This window comes from Gadus chalcogrammus, chromosome 2, assembly GCF_026213295.1.
Source record: "Gadus chalcogrammus isolate NIFS_2021 chromosome 2, NIFS_Gcha_1.0, whole genome shotgun sequence".
Lineage (NCBI taxonomy): Eukaryota > Metazoa > Chordata > Actinopteri > Gadiformes > Gadidae > Gadus > Gadus chalcogrammus.
The window spans coordinates 22654493-22677118 of NC_079413.1; the positions used below are offsets into that span (position 1 = coordinate 22654493).

At 43.4% G+C, this 22626-nt stretch overlaps 1 protein-coding gene and 1 long non-coding RNA gene across 3 annotated transcripts; both read right to left on the reverse strand.

Moving 5' to 3' along the window:
- Positions 1–1588: 1588 nt before the first annotated feature.
- LOC130400120 (sodium- and chloride-dependent GABA transporter 3-like) lies at positions 1589–21912 on the reverse strand. The gene is made up of 15 exons (XM_056605031.1): positions 21746–21912; positions 19775–19909; positions 19276–19413; positions 19005–19116; positions 18671–18803; positions 18293–18322; positions 16342–16446; positions 6846–6949; positions 6296–6420; positions 6101–6213; positions 5834–5971; positions 5344–5446; positions 4399–4499; positions 3303–3473; positions 1589–2719 (listed from the first exon to the last, which is right to left on the reverse strand). The coding sequence occupies exons 1-15, from the start codon at positions 21858–21860 to the stop codon at positions 2615–2617; spliced, it is 1728 nt and encodes a 575-aa protein (XP_056461006.1). The 5' UTR covers positions 21861–21912; the 3' UTR covers positions 1589–2614.
- Positions 16458–18282, reverse strand: LOC130400152 (uncharacterized). Of its 2 annotated transcripts, XR_008902640.1 has the most exons (4): positions 18037–18282; positions 17271–17320; positions 17126–17179; positions 16913–16952 (listed from the first exon to the last, which is right to left on the reverse strand). It is a non-coding gene; the product is annotated as an uncharacterized LOC130400152 (long non-coding RNA). The 2 variants fall into 2 exon arrangements; XR_008902634.1 differs by having other exon boundaries at positions 16458–17179.
- Positions 21913–22626: the final 714 nt, after the last annotated feature.

A 22626-nucleotide genomic window follows, 5' to 3' on the forward strand; every position in this document is an offset into this window, starting at 1 on the left:
GGGCGACGAATGCGTTGGGGGCGCCCTCTGGTGGCGCTGTCACGTTAAAATTGTACCGGGGGCGAAAATTGTACCGGCCTACGTCATCGTTTGTTTACATCCTGACAACCTGCCCGGCAACAGACGACGCGATGCAGAAAACATGTTTCCAAACGACGAAATAACATAATACAGATAGCGGATCGCTATCTGTATTATGATAGATAGCGATAACACTTGTTTTTACTTTATATTTGTATTGTATTTAATTGTTTAATCGAAATAATAAAAAAATTTGCCCGCAAGACGGGCGATCGCGTCAAATGACAAATGTTTTGCCCGCGAAATGGGCGATCGCGTCAAATGACGTAGGAGGGTTCTTGAAACATAATACAGATAACGGATCGCTAGATAACACTTGTTTTTACTTTATATTTGTATTGTATTGAATTGTTTAATCGAATTTAGCTAGTAAACTGAGTGTTTTAAGCAGGTTTCGTAGTCTAGAATGTTCAAGAACCTTCCTACGTGATTTGACGCGTCATTTGACGCGATCGCCCGTTTTGCGGGCAATTTTTTTTATTGTTTCGATTAAACAATTAAATACAATACAAATATAAAGTAAAAACAAGTGTTATCGCTATCTATCATAATACAGATAGCGATCCGCTATCTGTATTATGTTATTTCGTCGTTTGGAAACATGTTTTCTGCATCGCGTCGTCTGTTGCAGGGCAGGTTGTCAGGATGTAAACAAACGATGACGTAGGCCGGTACAATTTTCGCCCCCGGTACAATTTTAACGTGACAGCGCCCTCAATTAGTCAATTAAAATATACGACGCGAACGGAGAAGGGAGGGGGCGCGGGAGCAATCGCCAGGGCTGCCCGAAACCGTCACCGTAGCACCCCGGCTCCTTGAGATGTCCCTGAGCAAGACACATAGCCTAGCTGCTGTATGGTTAATCTGTATAGCAAAATTCTAATTCCATGGCAAGGTTGCTATTAAAAAAGGCAATCTGGGAAATGAGATAATGTTCCGATCATGTAGCAATGCTTTGTCTCTTGTTGTTTATCATGTTCTTGTAAATCCCTTCATTGGTTAACAAAACTAATCTGGTTATGCCCAACAAAAGGTTCACTGTAGCCTGCTACAAAACATCCATTGATGTTCTATTGGCCACAAATTACATTCATCTGTCTCTTCTCTATCACTCTACCATCATCTGTTAGACCAGTCCTGGTTAGAAAAGCGCCATATAAATGCAGTCCATCTGATGGCTGATTGGGGGGTGGGGGGACCAATGGAAAAATATGGTAATCTCTGATGTCAATGCCATGGATACAATTTGGGAGGAGGAAGGGGGGTACAAATGAACTCAAGACAATAAACCGATGAGAGTGCCAGCTCCCATCCCCTTTAAGAGCCATGAGCGCATTTGAACCTGATGAGTTGATATTTTGACAGCGTTTCTGCAGTCTCCGATGAGACACATGCACATGAATTCCAAACTTCAAATGGCTCAGTTTATGGCCAAATAATATGGCCTAATTCACACATGGAATAAGGTTTTCTTCCACAACTTCAAAAATATTGAGTCTTCAAATAAATTTTGGCAAAGAAAACTTAACACACATGATATGCGGTAACTGTGGTTCTATTTAATGAAATATGCAATACATTATAAACATTGTTTCTTATCAGTATTATATGCATTATCATTATCAGAGTTCTAAATCAACACCCGCCAACCCGCCAAATGCGGGTACATTTTTTTTTTTTAACCCGTGTTAATAAAAACGTACTCGCAACTTTGGCGATGATGCATGAGGCAATCATGTCAGTCAGAGCCGCTCTACTGTTCTTGCTCCCTGGACAGTACTGACTTAATTTCCCATGAACACATTGTCGTGATGCTACGTGAGGACGTATAAGACGCCCTAGCGGCACTTATCTCTCTCATTTTCATGGGGAAAAAATTGGCTAGTGGAAATTCTGATTGGCTGGTAACATTAGAAAGTTATCAGCCAAATTGGCTAGTAATCAAAAAAGTTAATTTTGAACCCTGATCGTTATCGACTTGTGTTCCTAATATGCATGTGTCCCCCCGTTAATATACATTGCCATGTGCTGTATAATGCGTTACGTTTTTAGTTTGCGTGTGTTTAAACAGATGGACGAACACACGCGCGCCCGCATTCATTAATTCTTTACACATACACAAACTTCATTCATTCTCACTCGCGTTCAAACAATGTTTTCACACAACCAAATACTCATCAATCCTAAAGATTATGGGCATGTACACGATGTCTGTGTCAAGAAAATGTGGCTAGGTAGATGAGAGACACAAAGTGTATGCGCGAGGTACACAAGGAACATTATGCATGCGCCCTTAAAATAGCATCGGAACAATGCGCCACTGACTTTAAACCAGGTATTTCCTGGTTTGTGGCGCAAGTGGTTTCTGAAACTGCAAAAGCACCAGGGAACGTTTGCGCCAGAACACGCCTCCTCCTTTCGCCGAACCGCCCCATGGGGCGCAAGATCATTCCCTAATTTACAGACGCGTGGCGCAGGAGGGAAAAGAACGCACTGCGCCAGTTGCAGACTAGCAACGTCACATGCGCAGTGATTATTTCAATTGCGCCGGATGCAAGATAGGGCCCTCCATCTCTGTTTGGCATGGAAGGCCTGCTGAATACTCCTCCTCTACAGGCCGACAAAGGATGGACAGGCGCTGTCGGGGATAAAGGGAAGAAAAAAAGTCAGTAAAAGATGGAGGATGAGTAACCAGTAGAAGAAGACATCATTAATTACATTGGTTGGACACTGGTCCTCAGCCAAAGCGGGCAGTACAATCAGGGCTAAGGGCAGGGAATTACATTTCTTAACACGTCAGACCTTGGCCCAGCTGGTCTCATATTTTGAATTAAAATATGGTTGCAGCCACACGCGAGCCAGATTAAATTAATAAATGACATTCGTAATCTTTTCACTCTTTCTGAAACCGTTCAGAAGTAAAGCAAAAACATCTCTTTCAGCAATCAACATAAGTTAATATTTTATGTATATTATATTTCAGACCAGATTTTTCGATTTCTGTCGATTGTTTGAAATGATGCATGGCAGCTCTCCTTGCATCACTATGAACTAATACTCAATCCCCTAGCACTGATTGGTCAATCCAGTTTCTGAAATTGGTTTCAATGGGAGTAAGGCTAGATTAAAATATGCTCAGGATGCTCTCACAAGCTCCCAACCAACCCAGGAAAAAACAAATAAGGCCATTGCATGTTGTGTTACAGGCTACAGTCACTTACCTCGCGCAGGCTACCCTTTGTGCGACATATGTTCAGTGTCGCCCATAGAGGGATCATGAGGACCGAGGAAAGAGCCATGACCCATCCCAGACCATAGGCCCAGCCGGGGAACTGGTGGCCGCGGTTGGAGGTCAGCGGTTCGCTTTCCACAGTATAGTGAATGAAGCTAGCCTGAGGAGGAAAGCGTCTTAGTTTATTATGAACCCCAAAAAGATATCATTACAACTCTGTTTATCAATACTGCATCCAAACTGAAGCTAGTAGTTGCGAGACTGATAAATATTCAATTGTGATGCAGTCAACTATGCGGATTGTAAGCAAGTATGGTTGGCCAGTATTACATATTATTGAAAAAAAGCATTTGCATTTTACAGTGCCATGCGAAATTGTAGAGTTTGAGTTTATCATTTCATTTTTTGAGGAGGGATATTAATTGCAAATAAGTCATGAGCTAATTCTGTGGCAACAATCGTACTTTGTTTTCTTGCGTTTCATTATCTACTGTTATTGTAGATTATGGTGAATAAATGTTGACTTTCAAATTACCCTCGCTTTGAGAATCTGTCCATTAGAGGTTTCAGCTTGGTTTCCAAAATACATTTATGCAACTATTTCTGCAAAATAAAATGTATTTATGATAATGCAATACATGTTCAGCCTGTTCATTGATCATATCATCAATCATCACAGTCCCTGAAATAGCCAGATAGGCTGAGGCTTCTGACCCTGCCTTACTTGTGATGAGTTAATATCACAGAATGTTATTTAATAGCAGTCTTTTGTTTAGGCTTATTGTTGTGGGTTTTGCTTGTCTCCTGAAGGTCAGTGTACAACGTGTGAATTTTTACTTGATTAGATAGAGTATATTATGTCTGGTGATAGCATGGTTGACAAAAACAGACACAAAAAAGTAAACAACGGGCTTCATTCAAAATCGTGAGGACAAAAGTCCAGCATAAAGTGTCTTATGACCGAGTTCCGGCTATCAAATCTGTAGTCTCCAGAATAAGCCCGCAGCCACTGCCTCTGCAGCCCATTGGATAAAGCCTGCTTCTCTGCAGGGAGCCACCAGGAATGATTGAGGGCTGCGTCTTACCAGGCAGAGCAGCGGGGTGATGTAGCGCCAGCAGAATTTGAAGAGAAGGCAAGGCCTCTGTCCACTCATGTCTTTGATGGCGTCACACATTCTGTCAGCGCCTGTCGGACACAGAATATTTGTTTTCATGAAATCTTTGAAACGTTCTATGCTCAGATGATGACGGTGACTATGATGTCGATGGGACGGTTTGCCTTTGCAACTTTTTCTGTTTATTTTATTTGGTACTTTGGTTAGAGGCCAAGTGCCAGCCAGGTTTCTCTCCTGGCGAGTATGATTAGTAAGTCAGTTTGTCTAATTTGTCATTTGTATGTAGGGGTTTAAATCTCATCACAAGGATGCACACTCAAAAATTCCACCCTACACATTGAATGCCCATATTAAAAAATATATATATTTCATATACGATCTGAGTGCAAGACCCTCAGGTATTTGAATACAGTCAACGGACTATTGTGGGGGATGAAATTTGTTTTGTGTGAGAGCACTTGTGGGTCCCAATGTTGCTGTACAGCATGTGGCCGTGCAGCAGATTCACTCAAGAACTGATAGAAAAAAAGCTGAAAAGTCGAGTCCCCCCACTGGATGAAAAGCATGACGAAGAAGGCAGGATGACCCAAGGTAAGCTCACTGGTTGGCTTGAACTGCTGAGCCTAGTGTCAATAAATATCTTCAAATTATTGAGAAGGAACCGCCTATTTTAACTGTCCATGTCTTTCATCCTGAGACCCAGCTGTTACTTTGTGGTTACTATGACTTCATTATTATTTATCGTGCAAAATGTAATGTTGATTGTGGCCGGTCTGAAACGTAATGTTAACGACTGTTGCTGTCTGCCTTGCCCAGGACCCTTCTGCAAAAAAGATTTTTAATCTCAGTGGAGGTATTCCTCAATGGTTAAACAAAAATAAGAGATTGCAGTTTAGCCAGGTAGGTGAAACAGACCGAAGGCCCAGCCAACAGCGACACACTCAGCCAGGGCCACACAGAGCTGACACGCTCCGTTGCCGCCATAGTAGTCCAGAAGCTGGAACACATAGATTCCTCCCTGGATGAAAAAAAAAAAATGTATTATTTTTAACACGGAGTCCGACAGATGTCTTTGGGTGCGCTCTGATTTATACCCGAGCCGATCGGTTGTGTGTTTTTTCTGTTCATTGACTTGTTGATTGATAGAGTAATAGACCACTTTCACAGATTGCCGGACAAACACAGACGCTGTAATAAGACGTTGTGATGTTATAACACAAATTATGCGTCTGCTCCTTCTGTGTTCAGCACCAGGGCACGGGTAGTAGACGTGTCTTCAGTAGTTTAGTCTACCACCAACTTAAAAGTGCTTAAAAGGAGCGAATCCATAATTAGTGTTATGAGGGACAAGTGTGTTTGTCCTACACTAAACCCTCTGTGAAACGGTTCTATGAATTGTCCGTGCCTCTGTGACGAGCAAGATCTGCACGAGGAAGGAGACGAGACAGAAAACGGCGAGGAACATTTCCCTACGCCACGGCTGCCTCATCTGCCCGGGGAACAGGTCGCTGACGCTGGACGCAATGGTCTCCAGGCCGGCAAACTGAGAGATGGGAGGGAGGTCACAGGTCAGCAGGGCAGCATATTACAACAGCAGTTCGAACTGCAATTTGAATAACGTTTATATTAACTAAATGGCTGTAGTTGCAGGGTTTGAAGCTCTCGTTCTCACCAGTGTGTCCAGGCCCAGCATGATGAGCATGATGAAGAAGCAGACCGCCCACAACTGAGGAACAGGCATCATAGCCACAGCTTGGGGAAACGCAATGAACGCTAAACCAGGGCCTGCAGATGCACATTAGGATTGACTGGGTTTAGCAGGGACTGGCTATGCATGCCATGAATGAAAACCAAACGGATTGTGTACCAGATTCCACCACATTGTCCATGGTGACACCCTGTTGATGTGCCATGAATCCCAGGATAGAGAAGACGGCAAACCCAGCAACGAAACTGGTGGCGCTGTTCAGAGCACAGAGCCAAAGACTGTCCCTAGCAAAAAGAACACAAAACACAAAGTCCATACTATGTAGGGACAATATAGGTGCCATCTGCAGTGGCACCTTGGAGACCTTGTCTTCCCACATTCATCAGATTTCATGTGATAGTAGTTGCAGTAGTGTTTTGAGGTAGGTTTTTTTTTTTCGGGGGGAGGCAAATCTGCCTCAAGAACCTATGACCGAGTCGTGGCATCAAAATTGGCGTGGCCTGTGACTAAAATGACCACAGTTCCTAGATGGATTATTTGATTTGAGCGAGACCAACTTTTTGACTTTTGGGGTCGAAGGTTCTAACTGCTCAAGTAAGATGAAGTCGATTGACAAAACAACATGGCGGCCAGAGGAAAAAGAAATAATGCAGAAGTGGAGTGGAGTGCATACACATCTCAACGGGGGGGATTGTGAGTTTCATCTTACTTGTAACAGTTGTTATTCTTCTTGTTGTAGCTCCCCAGGGTGTTGATGGTGCCTGCAGCCACACCGTAGGAGTAGAACACCTGGGCTCCAGCCTCGATCCACACCTGATGCACCAAAGCCACGCATTTGCTGTTACACGTGTCTCGGCTGTTCTTCGTTGAGCCGTGGGTACAGAAGGCGAGGTAGCTCGACGCGCTTCCAAACAATTCCAATCACTCGCGATTTCAAAAAATGATTATATTTATTTTACCGCTCCAAAAAAGAACAAAACTTTCTTCTAAATAAAGGAAAACTTACTGGCAAACGAATAAATCATTGAAAGCAACGAGTGAACTTATATAAGCGGTCGAAAGACTTTTTTAACCCACCGCCTCTTTTCCCTTGACACTTAGTTTATTCATCCGAACCAAACACACACCTGGCCTAAGTACCTGAGCAGTGCGTAAAGCCCGCCCACAGACATCTACAGCAAGTATCAGAAAACAAAGCAGCCATAAATAGTATTAATAATATGCTAAATAAACTATTCAAAATTTAGCTTTCATTTCACAATTTCTATTTCCATAAACAATAAACAAGTCAGACATAAGAGTGAATAGAAAATCAATACTCGTTAAAACGGCTGCGACATTCCGGCCCCTAATTGTAATACTCTATTACCAATTATCAAAGATCAAACATCTTTAAGAAGCCGTTATAACACAGTAACAAAACAACTTTTCTTTTCTTTTTTTTTACATTCCATAGAGCCTTGTTGGCTATTCAAAATCCAGTTGAGCAAAACATGATTGTCTATGAGACACAAAAAAAGGGAAGCCTAAATGCTTACTCGTGTGAACAGTTCATTCAAAAAGGTCAAATGTCTCTTCTTATGTGAAAAAAGGTTTCTTCACGCTGCCACGATGCAGCGTCGCAATGTCTTGTGTATGCATGTGTGTGCATGTAGGTGCATGTGGGTGCAACAGGGTAAGCCTAGAGCCGGGGCAGACTCCAGAACTTGGGGACTTTACTCTGCCTCCAACAGCAGACACAGCCGGGTGACGGGCCGCTCCAATACGGATGTTCTTGTCTTGAGACGAACACGGCGAACATGTCCTTTAGAGTCGGCCATTGTCTCTGTGATGCGTCCCATGAGCCACGAGTTCCTGGGTGATGCATCCTCCACCACAAGAACGAGGTCCCCAACTGTGAAGTTCCTCCGTGGTTTCTGCCACTTTTGGCGCTTCTGCATCATTGTGAGGTATTCCTTGACCCACCTTTTCCAGAACATGTCTGTGATATATTGCACTTGCCTCCATCTTTTACGAGTGTATGAGTCCTCCTTCATGAACAAACCGGGTGGCATTATTGGTTTACCTTTGAGCTGCAGGATGTGATTGGGCGTTAGTGCTTCGATATCATTAGGATCATCGCTGGATGGTGTAATGGGACGATCGTTTAGTATAGCCTCTGCCTCACACATAGCCGTTTGAAGGGTCTCATCATTAAGAGTTTGCTGTTTAAGCACTGAATAGAGCGCTTTCTTGACCTGCTGTATGAGGCGCTCCCAGGCACCTCCGTGGTGCGCTCCGTGGGGAGGATTAAAGGTCCACTTTATTTCCTCTTGCAAAAGAGCTTTCTGGATCTTCCCTTGGTTGAGCGCCCGAAGGGCCTCTTTCAGCTCTCGATTAGAGCTCACAAAGTTAGTTCCATTGTCCGACCTCATCTCCTTCACTTGTCCTCTTCGACATATAAATCTCCTGAGAGCATTTATACATGCGTCTGTGTCAAGACTGTGTGCTACCTCCAGGTGGACTGCACGTGATGCCAGACAGGTAAATATTACCCCGTATCGTTTTACTGTACTTCTGCCCTGTTTAACATCGATGGGCCCAAAGTAGTCCACCCCGACGTGGGTAAACGGAGGGAGCTCTGGCGAGACGCGGTCGACAGGAAGGTCTGCCATTTTTTGGTTTCCAGCCCTTTGGCGTCGAAGCTTGCAGGCTAAGCATTCCCTGATGACTGCTCTGGCTGCTGCGTTGGCGTGGAGTATCCAATATTTACGACGGAGAGTGGAAAGCATGTGATTCCGCCCACTGTGGCCGACCATTTCATGTATGTGACGAAGAATGATCTTAGAAACATGGCTGGATTTGGGCAGTATGGCTGGGTGCTTTGTTTCTTCTGGAAGAGCTGCTCTGCTCAGCCTCCCACCAACTCTCAAGACACCATCTACTACAATTGGGTCAAGTTGGACCAAAGAACTTGTCTTTTTGACTGTGCCTTTTACCAATGAAGCCAGTTCTTCTGGGAAGCTTTGTTTTTGCACGAAGCATATAATGGCCTTTTCTGCCTCAGCCATGTCTTCAATAGCAAGCCTTTGTGTCTTAAGGCTGGCTTTGAACTGCTGCATGTGTTTGGCTACTATGTCATCTTGTTTGCTGGAGCCTTGGTGCATGGCAAGCGCCTTGGCTCGTTCCTGACACAGTTGCTTAAGCAGGTCTTTATATTTGAGGATCCATCCCACTGCTCTTTTTAAGTCAATCCAGCTTGAGAAGTAACTTAGTAGGATAGCAGTGGGAGATTCACTGGGCTGTAGCACTGCTGCATAGACCGGTACCACATTCCTTACTTCTGGATCCTCTACAGAGATCACGCCTGGATCTTCATCGTGCCCTGGCCATTTGCATGGATGTGTTTTTAGAAACTCTGGGCCATGGATCCATGTTTTGGACTTAAGAAAGGCGTCTGTCCGGATGCCACGTGAAGCTACGTCAGCGGGATTGAGCTTGGAGCTGACGTAGTTCCATTGAGGGACTTTGGACAGTGTCCGTATGATGGCAACTCTGTTCGCCACAAAGGTTTTGAACCTTGCTGTTGTGCTTGCAATGTACTTCAAAACGGACGTACTGTCTGTCCAGTACTTCGATTCCTCCAATGGAATTTGCAGCTCTGTTTTCAGCATGCGGTCCATACGCACCGCCAAGACTGCCGCTGCAAGCTCCATTCTGGGGATGGTGGTCTGCTTGAGGGGTGCTACTTTTGCCTTGCCCATGATGAAAACAGTGTGCACTTCATCTTTGCGGTTAGTGAGTCTGAGGTATGACACTGTTCCTAGGCCAACTTCACTTGCGTCACAAAAGTGGTGCAGCTGTATGGATGAGATCTCACCAAAGCCTTTGGGCGTGATACATCTGCTCACAGAGAATTCGTCCAATAGCGTCAATTGTCTTAACCATCTCTGCCACCTGTCGGCATGTTCTTGTGGAATTTTGTCATCCCACCCCAGCTTGGCCTTACATAACTCCTGAAGGATTTGCTTGGCAGATAGCACGACCGGTGCCAAGAACCCTAAAGGGTCATAGACTGAACTCACAACTGACAGGATGCCACGTCTTGTTGTTGGCTGTGGTTTCAGCACTGTGCTGAAGGTGAATGCGTCACTTTCGACATCCCACTGAGTTCCGAGGGCCCGTTCCATGGGAAGTTTATCCCTGTCGAGATTTAGAGTCTTGACCTCTTTAGCTCTTTCTTCCTCAGGGATCATGGCAAGGATAGAGCGATGATTACTGATCCATTTGTTCAAATGGAAGCCTCCTTTGCTGCACATACTTTTGAGGTTTCTGTACAGCCATGCTGCTTTTTCCACGGAGCTCACTGCCTTAAGACAATCATCAACGTAAAAACTCTGTCTTACAGTGTCCACAACCTCAGCTGGGTAGTCATGCTGGTTATCCTCTGCTGTCTTTAGCAGGGCGAAAGTGGCGCAGCTGGGTGACGATACAGCTCCAAAGATGTGGACTGTCATCCTATGATCAATGAGCTCTTTAGTAATGTCCCCGTCTGGCCACCAGAGGAAGCGCAAGAAGTCCACATCTTCTCTTGCCACTCTCACCTGATGGAACATGCCTTCGATGTCGGTCATCAGAGCAATAGGACCCAGACGAAACCTCAACATCACCCCGATCAGCTTGTTGGTCAAGTCTGGCCCTTGCAGCAATTCTCTATTCAGAGAGGTTCCATGAAACGTCGAAGCACAGTCAAACACCACACGTAACTTCTTTTTGCGTGGGTGGTAGACCCCATGATGTGGTATGTACCACACTTTGCCACTTTTTGTTTGCAACTCATCTTGGGGTATGACCTCCGCATATCCTTTTATCAGCACATCCTGCATGAAATCCTTATATTCTTCAAAGAATGTTTGGTCTTTGTTAAACCTCTTAAGCAGCTGTTGTGCTCTTTGTAGGGCGCTGTGCCTGTTATTGGGCATGTTGACACCTGGCTCACGAAATGGCAGCTTGAGGTAGTAATGTCCATCCTCTAGAACTGCTGAGTCTGAGACTATGTTCATGAACTGCTTGTCCTCCACAGACATTTCTTGCTTTTCATAATGCTGCTCAGCAAAATCTTGATTGTACTGCTGGGTTAGAATATCTTCCAAACTGGAAATGTCTATCCTGTTGACCAATACAGGATGACAGTCGCTCATGCAGTCCTTGTGACCAAGTGGGCCATTTATTACCCATCCTAGGAGGGTTTCGACAGCAAACGGTCCATTACCTTTGCTGTTAATGACTCTCCATGGTTCCAACACTTTAGGAGCGTTTGCACCAATCAGTAGCCCGATGCTGGCTTCGATTGGCTCCAGTTCAACATCCTTCAGGTAAGGCCATTCTTTGAGGTCCTCTTCTGTAGGTATGTTGTCTTTGCATACAGGGATTGACTCTTGTGAGAAAACATCTGGCAGCTGAATGAATGTGTTACCTTTGAGCCCAGCCACTTCCATTCCAGGGATCTTATAACTGGTCACAGGCTTCTCCTGGCCCATAGTTTTGAGCAGAACCTTCACTTTCTTTCCTCTGGCATTTAGCTCTGTCATTAATTCTTCTGTGCAAAAGGTGGCGGTGCTTCCTGGGTCAAGGAAAGCGTATGTCTGCACAACCTTTGTTCCTTTGCACAGCTTTACTTGGACAGGAACAATCGACAGCTTACATGCATTGTTACCGGCCCCAATAAGGCTGCCAGCATCCAAGGAGACAAGGCTTGATGTGATCTTCGCTGATTCCCCAAAATCTCTTTTGGTAACCTGAGATTCCACCTTCTCTTTCAAGTTGAAGTGCAGAATGCTTGGGTGGTTTTGGTGGCAAACTTGACATGTCATTCTGTTTTTGCAATATCTGCTCATGTGTCCTCTTCCCAAACATCCAAAGCACAGACCTTCACTTTTCATAAACTCCACCTTTTCATTATTGTGTTTACTTTTTAGGACATCACAAAACTCCAAAGAGTGGTCTTTGCTACAGTACAGGCAGGGCTTCTCAAGAGTGGTTGAGGTTTCTTGTTTTTTCTCCTTTTGGTTGAATTTGGGTTGGTTTGGTTTACTTTCCTTTTGCTCTGAACGCTCGGACATGGTTGCGACAGTTGTAGCAAAACTACTCCCCCTACTAGCTGGTTTATAAGGGTTTTTGTGTGCTGGCCTTTTTGTCTTTAGCACACATTTGTTATCAGTCACATCATGTATGTCACCAAAAAAAGGATCCAGAACGACTCTGGACTGTTTTTCCACAAATTCAACAAGGTCTTTAAACTTGGCTCGCCTTTTGCTCCTTTCCTGAACATCGCAGCTTATTGTTCTCCATCTATCTCGGAGTTTAAAGGGTAATTTGGATACCATTGCCCTCAAGTGAGATGGTGTCTCCAGCTCTTCCATAAAATTAACTTCTTTCATTATATTGAAGCAGCTTCGCAGAAACAGCGCATACGACCTTAACGCTGGTCCATCCTCTGCTTTTATTGGAGGCCAACTCAGGACCTTATCCATGTGTGCTGATGTCAGCTTCATTACATTGCCGAAGTGCCATTCAAGTTGCTCTTTTGCTTCTCTGAGCCCCCTTTCTGGGTCCATGTGGAGGAAGCTACGAACCAGCAGGTTGGGTTCTCCCTTTGTGTATTGCTCCAAGTAAAATAATTTGTCCTGTGCATTGTCCACCTTGCGCTCTATTCCTTGTTCAAATGCCATAATGAACGATCTGTATTGTAGGGCATCACCATCAAATGTAGGAATTTCTCTGGAAGGAAGTAAAGCTGCTTGGTGTTGCTTTACGAGCAATTCAGTTATTTCATTTTGTTTTCTCATGACGTCGGTGAGACCATTCTCATTGCTTTTATATGAGTTTCCATCTCCTTGGTCATGATCTAGGTTTTTGCTTTTAAATTTTGCTTTAAAGGGAGGAGCTTGGTGAGAAATGTTTGATTTCACAGAGTATTGAGGTTTGGGAGGTTTTTGGTTTGTTACTGGAATCAGGTATTCGGTACATGCTCCAGACATTTCCAACTGATGTATTGGTGATATGCTTTCTGATTTTAATTGCTTTGATGTTGATGGTTTGTGATTTCTTTGTGTGGTTATTGATGGTTGGGGTGCTTGTCCAGCAGCCAATGACTCACTCTCCATGTAAACATTAACTTTTGCTTCTGCAGCAGCCAATTCAGCCTCTATAGCAAGCCTTTCCCCCTTTGCTATTATTTGAGCTTGTTGCATATCCAGAGCATGTTTCATCGTCAATGCTTGCACTTTAGCCATCAGAGCAGCACGTTCTGCCTTAGCCTTTAAACAAGCAGAGGACGCTCCGGAGGCGGAGCTGGAGGAGCTGGCTTTCCTTGGGGCTTTATTTGTTTGAGATACGCTGTCCTCTGGTCCCACAGCTTTATCTTTATGCCCCTCATCCACCACGCCTTTCATTTCAGCATCATCATCGTAGTCATCATCATTATTTTCCTCTTCGTCCTCAACCTCCTCGGTTATTTCCACACCATCCATCCATTTGTTAATGCCGTTTATAAACTCTCTGAAAAGGCCGATCTTTGGCTCAAACCAGTCCGTATTATCTGCCTCCTTTTCCTCTTCGTTTGAAAGGAGGTTTTGCACGGTGTTTTGCGCCTCAATAAATTCTTCCACATATTTATTGAAAACCTCTGCGTGTTTGCGAACATTTTCGTTACTTTCCCCAAACTCCAATGAAGCATTGATTTCATTCTTTTTACGCGTTAAAACGCTGAGCTTTCCCCTGCGCGATGCGATTGCCTTTATCAAAAGCGTTTCATCTGCTTTTCCAGTGACAGACATTGCAACACAGGTTGTGGTATTTGATTCACTTTGAATTCACTTTTAGACCAAGGCACACAAGAGACATCCAACACTTTTATTCGGCGCCGTTTCCTTGTTACTGACAGTAACACTCATTGCGAGAATCCATCTACTCACAAACTGCAGAAACTCCTTCCATTGTCTCCGCTGCTTGTGTGGTCCTTTTCTTTTGAAGACAACTTATTTTTCTTCAATTGACAAAAGTCTTTCGACTTAAATGTCTCGGCTGTTCTTCGTTGAGCCGTGGGTACAGAAGGCGAGGTAGCTCGACGCGCTTCCAAACAATTCCAATCACTCGCGATTTCAAAAAATGATTATATTTATTTTACCGCTCCAAAAAAGAACAAAACTTTCTTCTAAATAAAGGAAAACTTACTGGCAAACGAATAAATCATTGAAAGCAACGAGTGAACTTATATAAGCGGTCGAAAGACTTTTTTAACCCACCGCCTCTTTTCCCTTGACACTTAGTTTATTCATCCGAACCAAACACACACCTGGCCTAAGTACCTGAGCAGTGCGTAAAGCCCGCCCACAGACATCTACAGCAAGTATCAGAAAACAAAGCAGCCATAAATAGTATTAATAATATGCTAAATAAACTATTCAAAATTTAGCTTTCATTTCACAATTTCTATTTCCATAAACAATAAACAAGTCAGACATAAGAGTGAATAGAAAATCAATACTCGTTAAAACGGCTGCGACAACACGTGTATTTTCAGCGATATCCGATTCATATTCGGTCGCTCATGTTAATGCCGGGGTGTTGTGTTCACTACTGCATTGAGTCAATCATACAGTTATGGTCAGTTGAATTGTACAGCTTCTAGGTGGCGTAATAATGCAGAGGGATAGAGGCGAGAGGAGGGGAAGAAGAATGTAATGTATGTTGATACTAGTGGTGGATTGAATGATTCGATCCGTGACCCAGTTCGCGTGATTCAGTTCGCCAAGAGGAGTCGTTCGCGAATCGTTCTTTCGTTCAGTCGAGTTTCCGGTAGCACTTACTCCACTGAGTCTGACTGACTCAGCTGAGAACCGTGCAATGGCGTGCATTCCATGATGCGATTCACCGCTACCGGAAACCAGGCTGAACGAACATACGATTCGCGAACGACTCAGTCGAGTTTCCGGTGAATCGATTCACCGGGAACTCGACTGAACTGGGAGGAGTCGTTCGCGAATCAGCCTAGTTTCCGGTAGCGGTGAATCGCATCATGGAATGCACGCCATTGCACGGTTCTCAGCTGAGTCAGTCAGACTCAGCGGAGTTAGTGCTACCGGAAACTCGTTCGTTCGTTCAGTCGAGTTTCCGGTGAATCGAATGGTGAACGAGACGAACAAACCTGTTCGGTTCGGTTCGTTCGTCCTAAATACTCGTTCATTCGAACCGGTTCGCGAACGAACGAGCCAACACTAGTTGATACAAGAACGGAGATAAAGAGATGGCTGGAAAGTAACGCGTTCATGTTGGTTATTACTACACCCAACATAACACAGGGGCGTGTTTGTTTGGAATACCATCAGTACGCCATTTTGTTTTTAAAACTCGATTGGTAGATTGACGAACACAGATTTTGTGACATCCGTCATTAACACGCAAGCTCTGTGTTCGCCAATCTACTTATCGAGTCTTAAAAACAAAATGGCGTCGACGGGGGATCTACGGATGATATTGTGTGTAAAAAAATGTCCTTTTTAATAAACAATCTGTACACTAACAAAGTTCTCAATGCCTCGTTTTATATGTTAAGACCCTTATTATACTACCAAAGAAGTGTCGGGCTACTTTTAGCCTTTTAAGTGGTTTCAAATAGCGATTTAGTTTTTACCATAACCAGTGCCCCCATCGTTCCAAGTTTATAGTGTTTTGATAGAATCTGCTAAAAACAGCCAACCGAAGAAAGCGTCTCTATATGCGTTTTTTGTGCTCCAAAACAAACGTTTCAACTCGTTCATACAAAACATATCCCAAATGTATTTTATACCGGAATTACCCTTTAACAGATGACACATGACAAACTCCATCAAAACAAACGTTTCAACTCGTTCATACAAAACATATCCCAAATGTATTTTACACCGGAATTACCCTTTAACAGATGACACATGACAAACTCCATCAAAGCAGGAGGAGTTATGTAAGCTGATACCGTTTGTACCACCGTTACCAAGCTATCATCAAAAATGATGAGATTTTTGTAGTTTTCCTTGGTTTAACCGACTCAATCGGCTGAATATCAAATATTCTTAACAATACTTTGAGGATGTGGCTTTTGGGTTATCCAGGATAGATGTGTAGTTGTAGTTAGCTATTCTTAATGTACGTGTTCAACCATGCTGGGGTGTTAAGAGCAGTGGTACCTGCAGGCGTGTGAGGCGGGTGAAGTCTGGCCTCAGGTAGTAGACCACCCCCTGCCAAGCTCCGGGTAGAGTCAAGCCCCGGACCAGCAGGATGGCCAGCATCACGTACACTCAAAAAAATATTTAAGCCCAAAAGTTAAAATGTATGCATTTCAATTACATGACAATTTTCCATCTATTTTGATCACATAACTCCAATGTAAAAAATGACATTTCAATCCATGTTTATTAATCATGTTCATTCAACATGAATAAATTAGATAAACTCAACATTAATCAATTAAATTGGACTTACTCAGGTATTATGCATAAACCCAATGTATTTGGTTAGATTACATGAACATGATTAATAAACATGGATTGAAATGTCATTTTTTACATTGGAGTTATGTGATCAAAATAGATGGAAAATTGTCATGTAATTGAAATGCATACATTTTAACTTTTGGGCTTAAATAGTCTTCACTGTACCTCAGTTTTCGTATTCTGCTGAAATTCAGCTATACAATCACTGTTTACAAAAACACAAGTTAAATATCATTTTGCGAAGAAATAAGAAGGTAGGACATACATTAGAGCAATTATCCATATTTATTACGACAACAAGGAGCCTGGAAAGGAATTTGGAAAATAAATAAAAAACAAATACATTTATTGACAGTTGTACAAATTAGTACAATCTCCTGTGTGTGTGTGTGTGTGTGGAGATTGAGATTGATCCAGAGGCAACTGTTAGTGTGATCTGAAGAGCACTAAATTACAAGAATAACGCTGAGCTCAATACCTGCTTGATACTGGTGATATGTCACAAAGTTTACACTCCCACATTCACACAAACCTGCAGAAAAAAAAGAAAGGGTGGAAGGGACAGATTAGCTGATCAATATTTTAGTAGAGAAAACCCAACAAAAAATGCCACTAATACTTACTATTAAGAGGTTGCCCTGGTTTTCACAAAGTAAATCCAAAGAGAGAATACCTGAATATGAAAATTGAGGAAAAGTAGGCTATAAGTGACAATTCACACGAGACGATAAATGTAAGTCCATGGGCATGAATCCCCCCCCCCCCCCCCAACAGCCGCCATTACCAACTCTCGTCCAAAACTGTGGTAATATGGCATCTTTGGACGTTTTAATACATTTGGAGATGGCAAAGTATAGCATATATTCGAACTGTGTTTTATCAAAACAACCACGTTTTCATAGATTACCAGTACACTCCCGACAACAGGCTCTCACTCCCTACGCAACGGCTGGACGTGTACGGTCGGCAACCACTCCCTCGATTGCACCTTAACGGCCAGGAGCCAGTCAATCGCGGGGACATGCGAAATACGATAGCTAGCTAAATGCTTTGGCAGACCCAATGTCGTAGTGCTAGCCACCTGACGTAAACCATGCCTAAATGCTAAGGGCACAAGCCGTTGCACAACATAAGCCAAGGGATTTGCGATACCATTGTGAAAGCAATAGCATATTTATGGTGTTTCATGACTATTTTCCTAGCCAGGTTACCCAGCTAGTTAGCTAAATAGTTAGCTAGTGCTAGTTACAGTGCTAGATAACTCGCCTAAATGAATAAAGAAACGCTTATATTCAGTAACAGAACATCTATGCTAATGTTACCCATTAAACATGTGGACATCTAATAAATAATCGGTTTCTAGTTAACTTAAACGGATAAAAAGCTTACCAAACTCGGTCCATTTATCAGCACGAGGTCTGCTGGTTCAGGAATGAAAGAGTGGCTTCAGGTGGATCCAATGAATTCCAGTGAAACGATTAAATAGACTTAATGTGAATAAATCAGATTTAATTTCCTATTGAACTGGTTTATGTTGTATTTAATGAATATGGATGAATATAATATATGATGTATTTACTTTAAACAGGTTTAATTTAAATGTTAAGCTTAAAGTTTATTATGGCAAAAAATCATTTTTTTGAGTGTAGGGGAACACCGCCGTGACATACACAACCTACACACACACTCACACACACACACACACACACACACACACACATGCAGGCACGAACGTACCACACACACACACACACACATGTGCTTACATGCAAACAAACATGCAAACACACACACACATACACACACACCACATGCACGCACACACACACAATAGTGGAAAACCGAAACTGAATACCCACAATATTGGGGGTATTCAGCAAGCAAAGGCATCTACAATAGTGTGTCCTGTATGTGTACTTGTAACAACAAATATCAACGTAGTAGTTTGTCACGTATGCATGACATACGTACTTGTGTTCAGCGCACTAGCTGGCTGGAATAAGAACGAGGATGTTGGACCGACCTTTCCAGTGGACTTGACTCCCTTCCATATGCAGAAGTAGCAGGCCAGCCAGCAGGCCAGGAGACAGGCGCACAGCTCCCATTGGACGGCCCCCAGCTCCTCGATCCCCCCGGACATGGAGAGCACACGCCTCCTGAAGGCGGCAAGGAAATCGGGGCATTCAGACGCCGGCATCTGGTTCACCATCAATGATTATGGAGCACTCGCATTGCAATATAATGCAATGGATCCGTGCAAGAATGGACACTATGGTTACACATTCACGCTCCGCTGTCAGAGGATATAAAGACCAAAATAGTATTTATTAAGCAAGTATACATCATTATTGACTTACTCCCAGAACTCCATCACTGCAGAACTGTTCGGCGCTTTAGATGTCCAGTTGCCACCCAATTCAGCGTAGTGTTGGCTGGTCATGTTCGGAGTAGTCAGCTCCACACAAGCGTCTGTTGTTGGTTGAATCATAGTACACTTTTTATGTTTTCACATCATCAGGTGTCCATTTAAACCTACTGACCTGACAGAACTTCCAAAACTTTTCTCTGAAGTTGAAAGTAGCTTGAACAGATTGGAATTGATACTATCACCGATAAGTCCTCACCGACCTGTGTTCCAGTCGTTGCTGCAAGTGGTCCACGGCAGCACGGAGGCAAAGGAGGAGAGCAGGTAGAAGAGCGAATAGGCCAGTATAACCAGATATATTGTTGAATATGCCCGGATCACCATAATGGCATAGCCAACACCTGAGGAGGGCGCAGATTGCTGTGTTATTCACGGCTACGGCTGAACTACATCGTGATGCAAAACCGGCAATACGGTTTAAGGTGCTTTATTAGATGTAAGAGCTAAAATGTTTGTTTAATTGATTGGTTAAAAAAGTACATGATTCCAACACCCAATGATGGATAGACTAGGGAGGGAGCAGAGAGCTCCCTCTCTTTACAACACTTCAATCTTACCTATAGCAACTTAAAGGGGTACCAAGTCCGCGGTGATATGGCTGTATTGTGCCTGCTAGCTGTCTGCATAGGTGCAGTATTGATGAATTCATTGAAACTAGTTTTTCTCACGTCTCGCGTGAGAATCACTGGGAGTTTAGCGTACCCTCTAGCAGCGCACATAGCTTCTTCCAGCAGGTGATGGTTCCCTCCTGGGTGAACTGGCCCAGCGCGTTCTCCATCAAGAAAAGGGGAACACCAGACAGAAGAGCTAACACACAGTAAGGCAGCAAGAACACACCTGTGAAGTAAAGAAAACAGGAACCTTTTACACTGGGAAGAACTAATACTTGCACCATACTCATCATCACTTGTAAACATGTCATGTTTAGGGCTACATGTAAAAAAAAATTTGGGAGTTCTCAGAATTCTGAGATAAAGTCAGAATTCTGAATTATTTTATTCTCTCTTCTCCGACTTTAAACTCAGAGAAAAAAAAAGCACATTTGGCCCTAATACTCTTCCATAGTATCGCTAGCTACTACTTTTATAATTTAAATACCTATATTTTAAATATCCAACTATAAAACTTTGCATTTCAAAATTGAAGTCAATCGGAGGACGGTGAATTAACGTCAACTACTTCAGACGTCGATTTCGAATTTGGCCCCATAGGTTGTCGTAAAGGTGGCAAGGTTACCTCCCCTTTCTCTGCCTTGCCCTTCCAGAGAATTTGGCCCGCCAATGAGACGATGAGCTACGACCGTGTGAGCGCAACGTGTGTGTGTGTGTGAATATACACACTCTGTAACGCAAGTGTTGTACACTTCTTTGTTTTTTTTATATTTGCAGAACACGGCCAAAAGCTGTGTGCGCCTCCGGATGATATTATGAATCCGAGCCAATCCACCGCGATACATCCACTGTAAACACTGGCCCATGGTACCGTGGCCGCAAGCTGCACGGGGCCACACCCCCACCCTCCACCTTGACCCGCCTCTAAGAAACGGCCCGTTTGTGGAAAGCTTGTTGTGGCTGTAATTCTGCCCCAAGGCTGAACGTCTTTAAGTAATGTGTTAGGGGCCAACTAACACCTATATTGACCGAGACTCATCCCACCCAGGACATAACCTGTTTGAACTGTTGCCCTCTGGCAGGCGCTACAGGGCAAACAGATCACAAACAAACAGGCTAAAAAACAGTTTCTACCCCAGAGCTGTTATTTCTCTAAATAATGCAGAATTATAAATTATTCCATTATCATACCAATCTGACCTTTAAAATTGGCTGACATTTTAAAATATATACATTTGTTTGAGTTCTTTAACATTCTATATATATTTTTTAAAAATAACCCTTTTTCTCATTTAGTTTTTGTTTTAAAAAGCATTATTAACTTATTTTGAGAGCCTCTACCCCAATTTCGCGGCACTTTGTGCAATGACAATAAAGACATTCTGATTCTGATATAAAACAATCCATGAAGTAGCATGCCATGGGACCTTTAAGTGTTGCAGAATTAGCATTTTTACTTTGAGAAGTTCATGTTTTCTATTTAAAAGTACATGTCAAACAGACTTTAAACGAAGCACAAAAAGTAAAAGTATAATTGAAATAAATTATTTGTAATTCACCAAACTACTTTCTGCAAAGGAAAACAGTTGATAACATCGGTGTACACAGACGCCGCTGTGATCTGGGTCAGTCCACAGTTCCACATTCCATTCAGGAACAAACGAAGGAAAAGTGACTGTTCACTGGGACAGGACAAGTTAAAAGAATTAGAACATCCCGTACATTTACATTAGATTTAGCGATTACGCAGACCCATTTATCAAATCATTAGGTTATACATTTCTAGGTGTTTGTCATCCACCTGTCAATTTGCAGACTATTTCTACACAGGCATGCCTGGCCTGCATCTGGGAACTGGAACGACTTTTTAGGCATTCTCTTAATTGACCAACTATTGGTTAATACATTTAATATTGAGGTAATTCCGGGTATAAGAGCACCACGTTTATCTACGAGATAAAAATAATGCACATTGTGCACTTGTAAACCCAGTTCTGCCATGTGCCTTGTTTTCTGCAGGATACACTTTTGAAGGAGTTTTCTCCGGGTGAAAGTTACTCACCTCCACCGTTCTTGTAGCAGAGATAGGGGAATCTCCAGACATTGCCCAGACCGACCATGTACCCGGCCATAGCCAGAATATACTCGCGCTTGTGCGTCCATTGCTCTCTCTCCATCGTTAGACTCAAAACAAACACAATAACGAAAGACTGCGCACCAGACTACACCGTGTCCATGTGCCTTGTCCCGGCTGTTTGCAGATTCCTCATGCACAGTAGAACAAGTTATGCAGGTGTTACAAACAACTTCAACAGCATTGTTAAATTAAAGAGAGATGTATTCGGCAATCCACTCAACGAGCCCGCCTGTCTGATTGTGGGCGGTACACTGACATTCTCAACTGCTTTACCTCGAGGCGACAGAGGATTTCTTTTAGCCCCCTTGACATAAACATAACCCCTGGTCTGTTCATTTCTCCCGAGCTATCCCTACCCGACGTAACAGCAGCACGAGCGCACCTTCTACTGCCTTAGCAGTGGGGGAACGGAGGGGCAGGGCTTCAGGGTAGCAGGTGGCATTGTCTACCATCACCAGGATGCACCGAAGGCCCCGGCTAGTCTTAAGGAGATGTCCTACAATTTCCAGTGCTAGCCGGTTGACGGGTACCCCGATAATGGGCATTGGGATTAAAGGGTTTCGAGCCGGGCCTAGGGGCAGTGTAAGTGTATACATCATGCACCATCACAGACTTTCCAAATCAACTGTGGTTTCTTTAGTGGAAAAAAAAACGAATTCATGGAGACGCCTTCACGAGTTTGCAAAATCTCCACATTTCTTAAACAACACTTTTTTATTTAGGCCACAGTGCACAGCAACAGTGTGATAGAAAGGCAGAAGGGGTGAGTGTGCGCAACCCCATTTGAGGTGTCCTTAGGAAGCACG

What these genes read in the sequence shown, in the direction of transcription:
- LOC130400120 (XM_056605031.1), bottom strand. Translation starts at nt 21,860, where the DNA reads ATGGAGAGAGAGCAATGGACGCACAAGCGCGAGTATATTCTGGCTATG. An exon ending in CTGCTACAAGAACGGTGGAG is followed by an intron (nt 19,910 to 21,745) that starts GTGAGTAACTTT and finishes TTTACTTCACAG; the next exon opens with GTGTGTTCTTGCTGCCTTAC. An exon ending in GCAGTGATGGAGTTCTGGGA is followed by an intron (nt 18,804 to 19,004) that starts GTAAGTCAATAA and finishes TGCCGCCTTCAG; the next exon opens with GAGGCGTGTGCTCTCCATGT.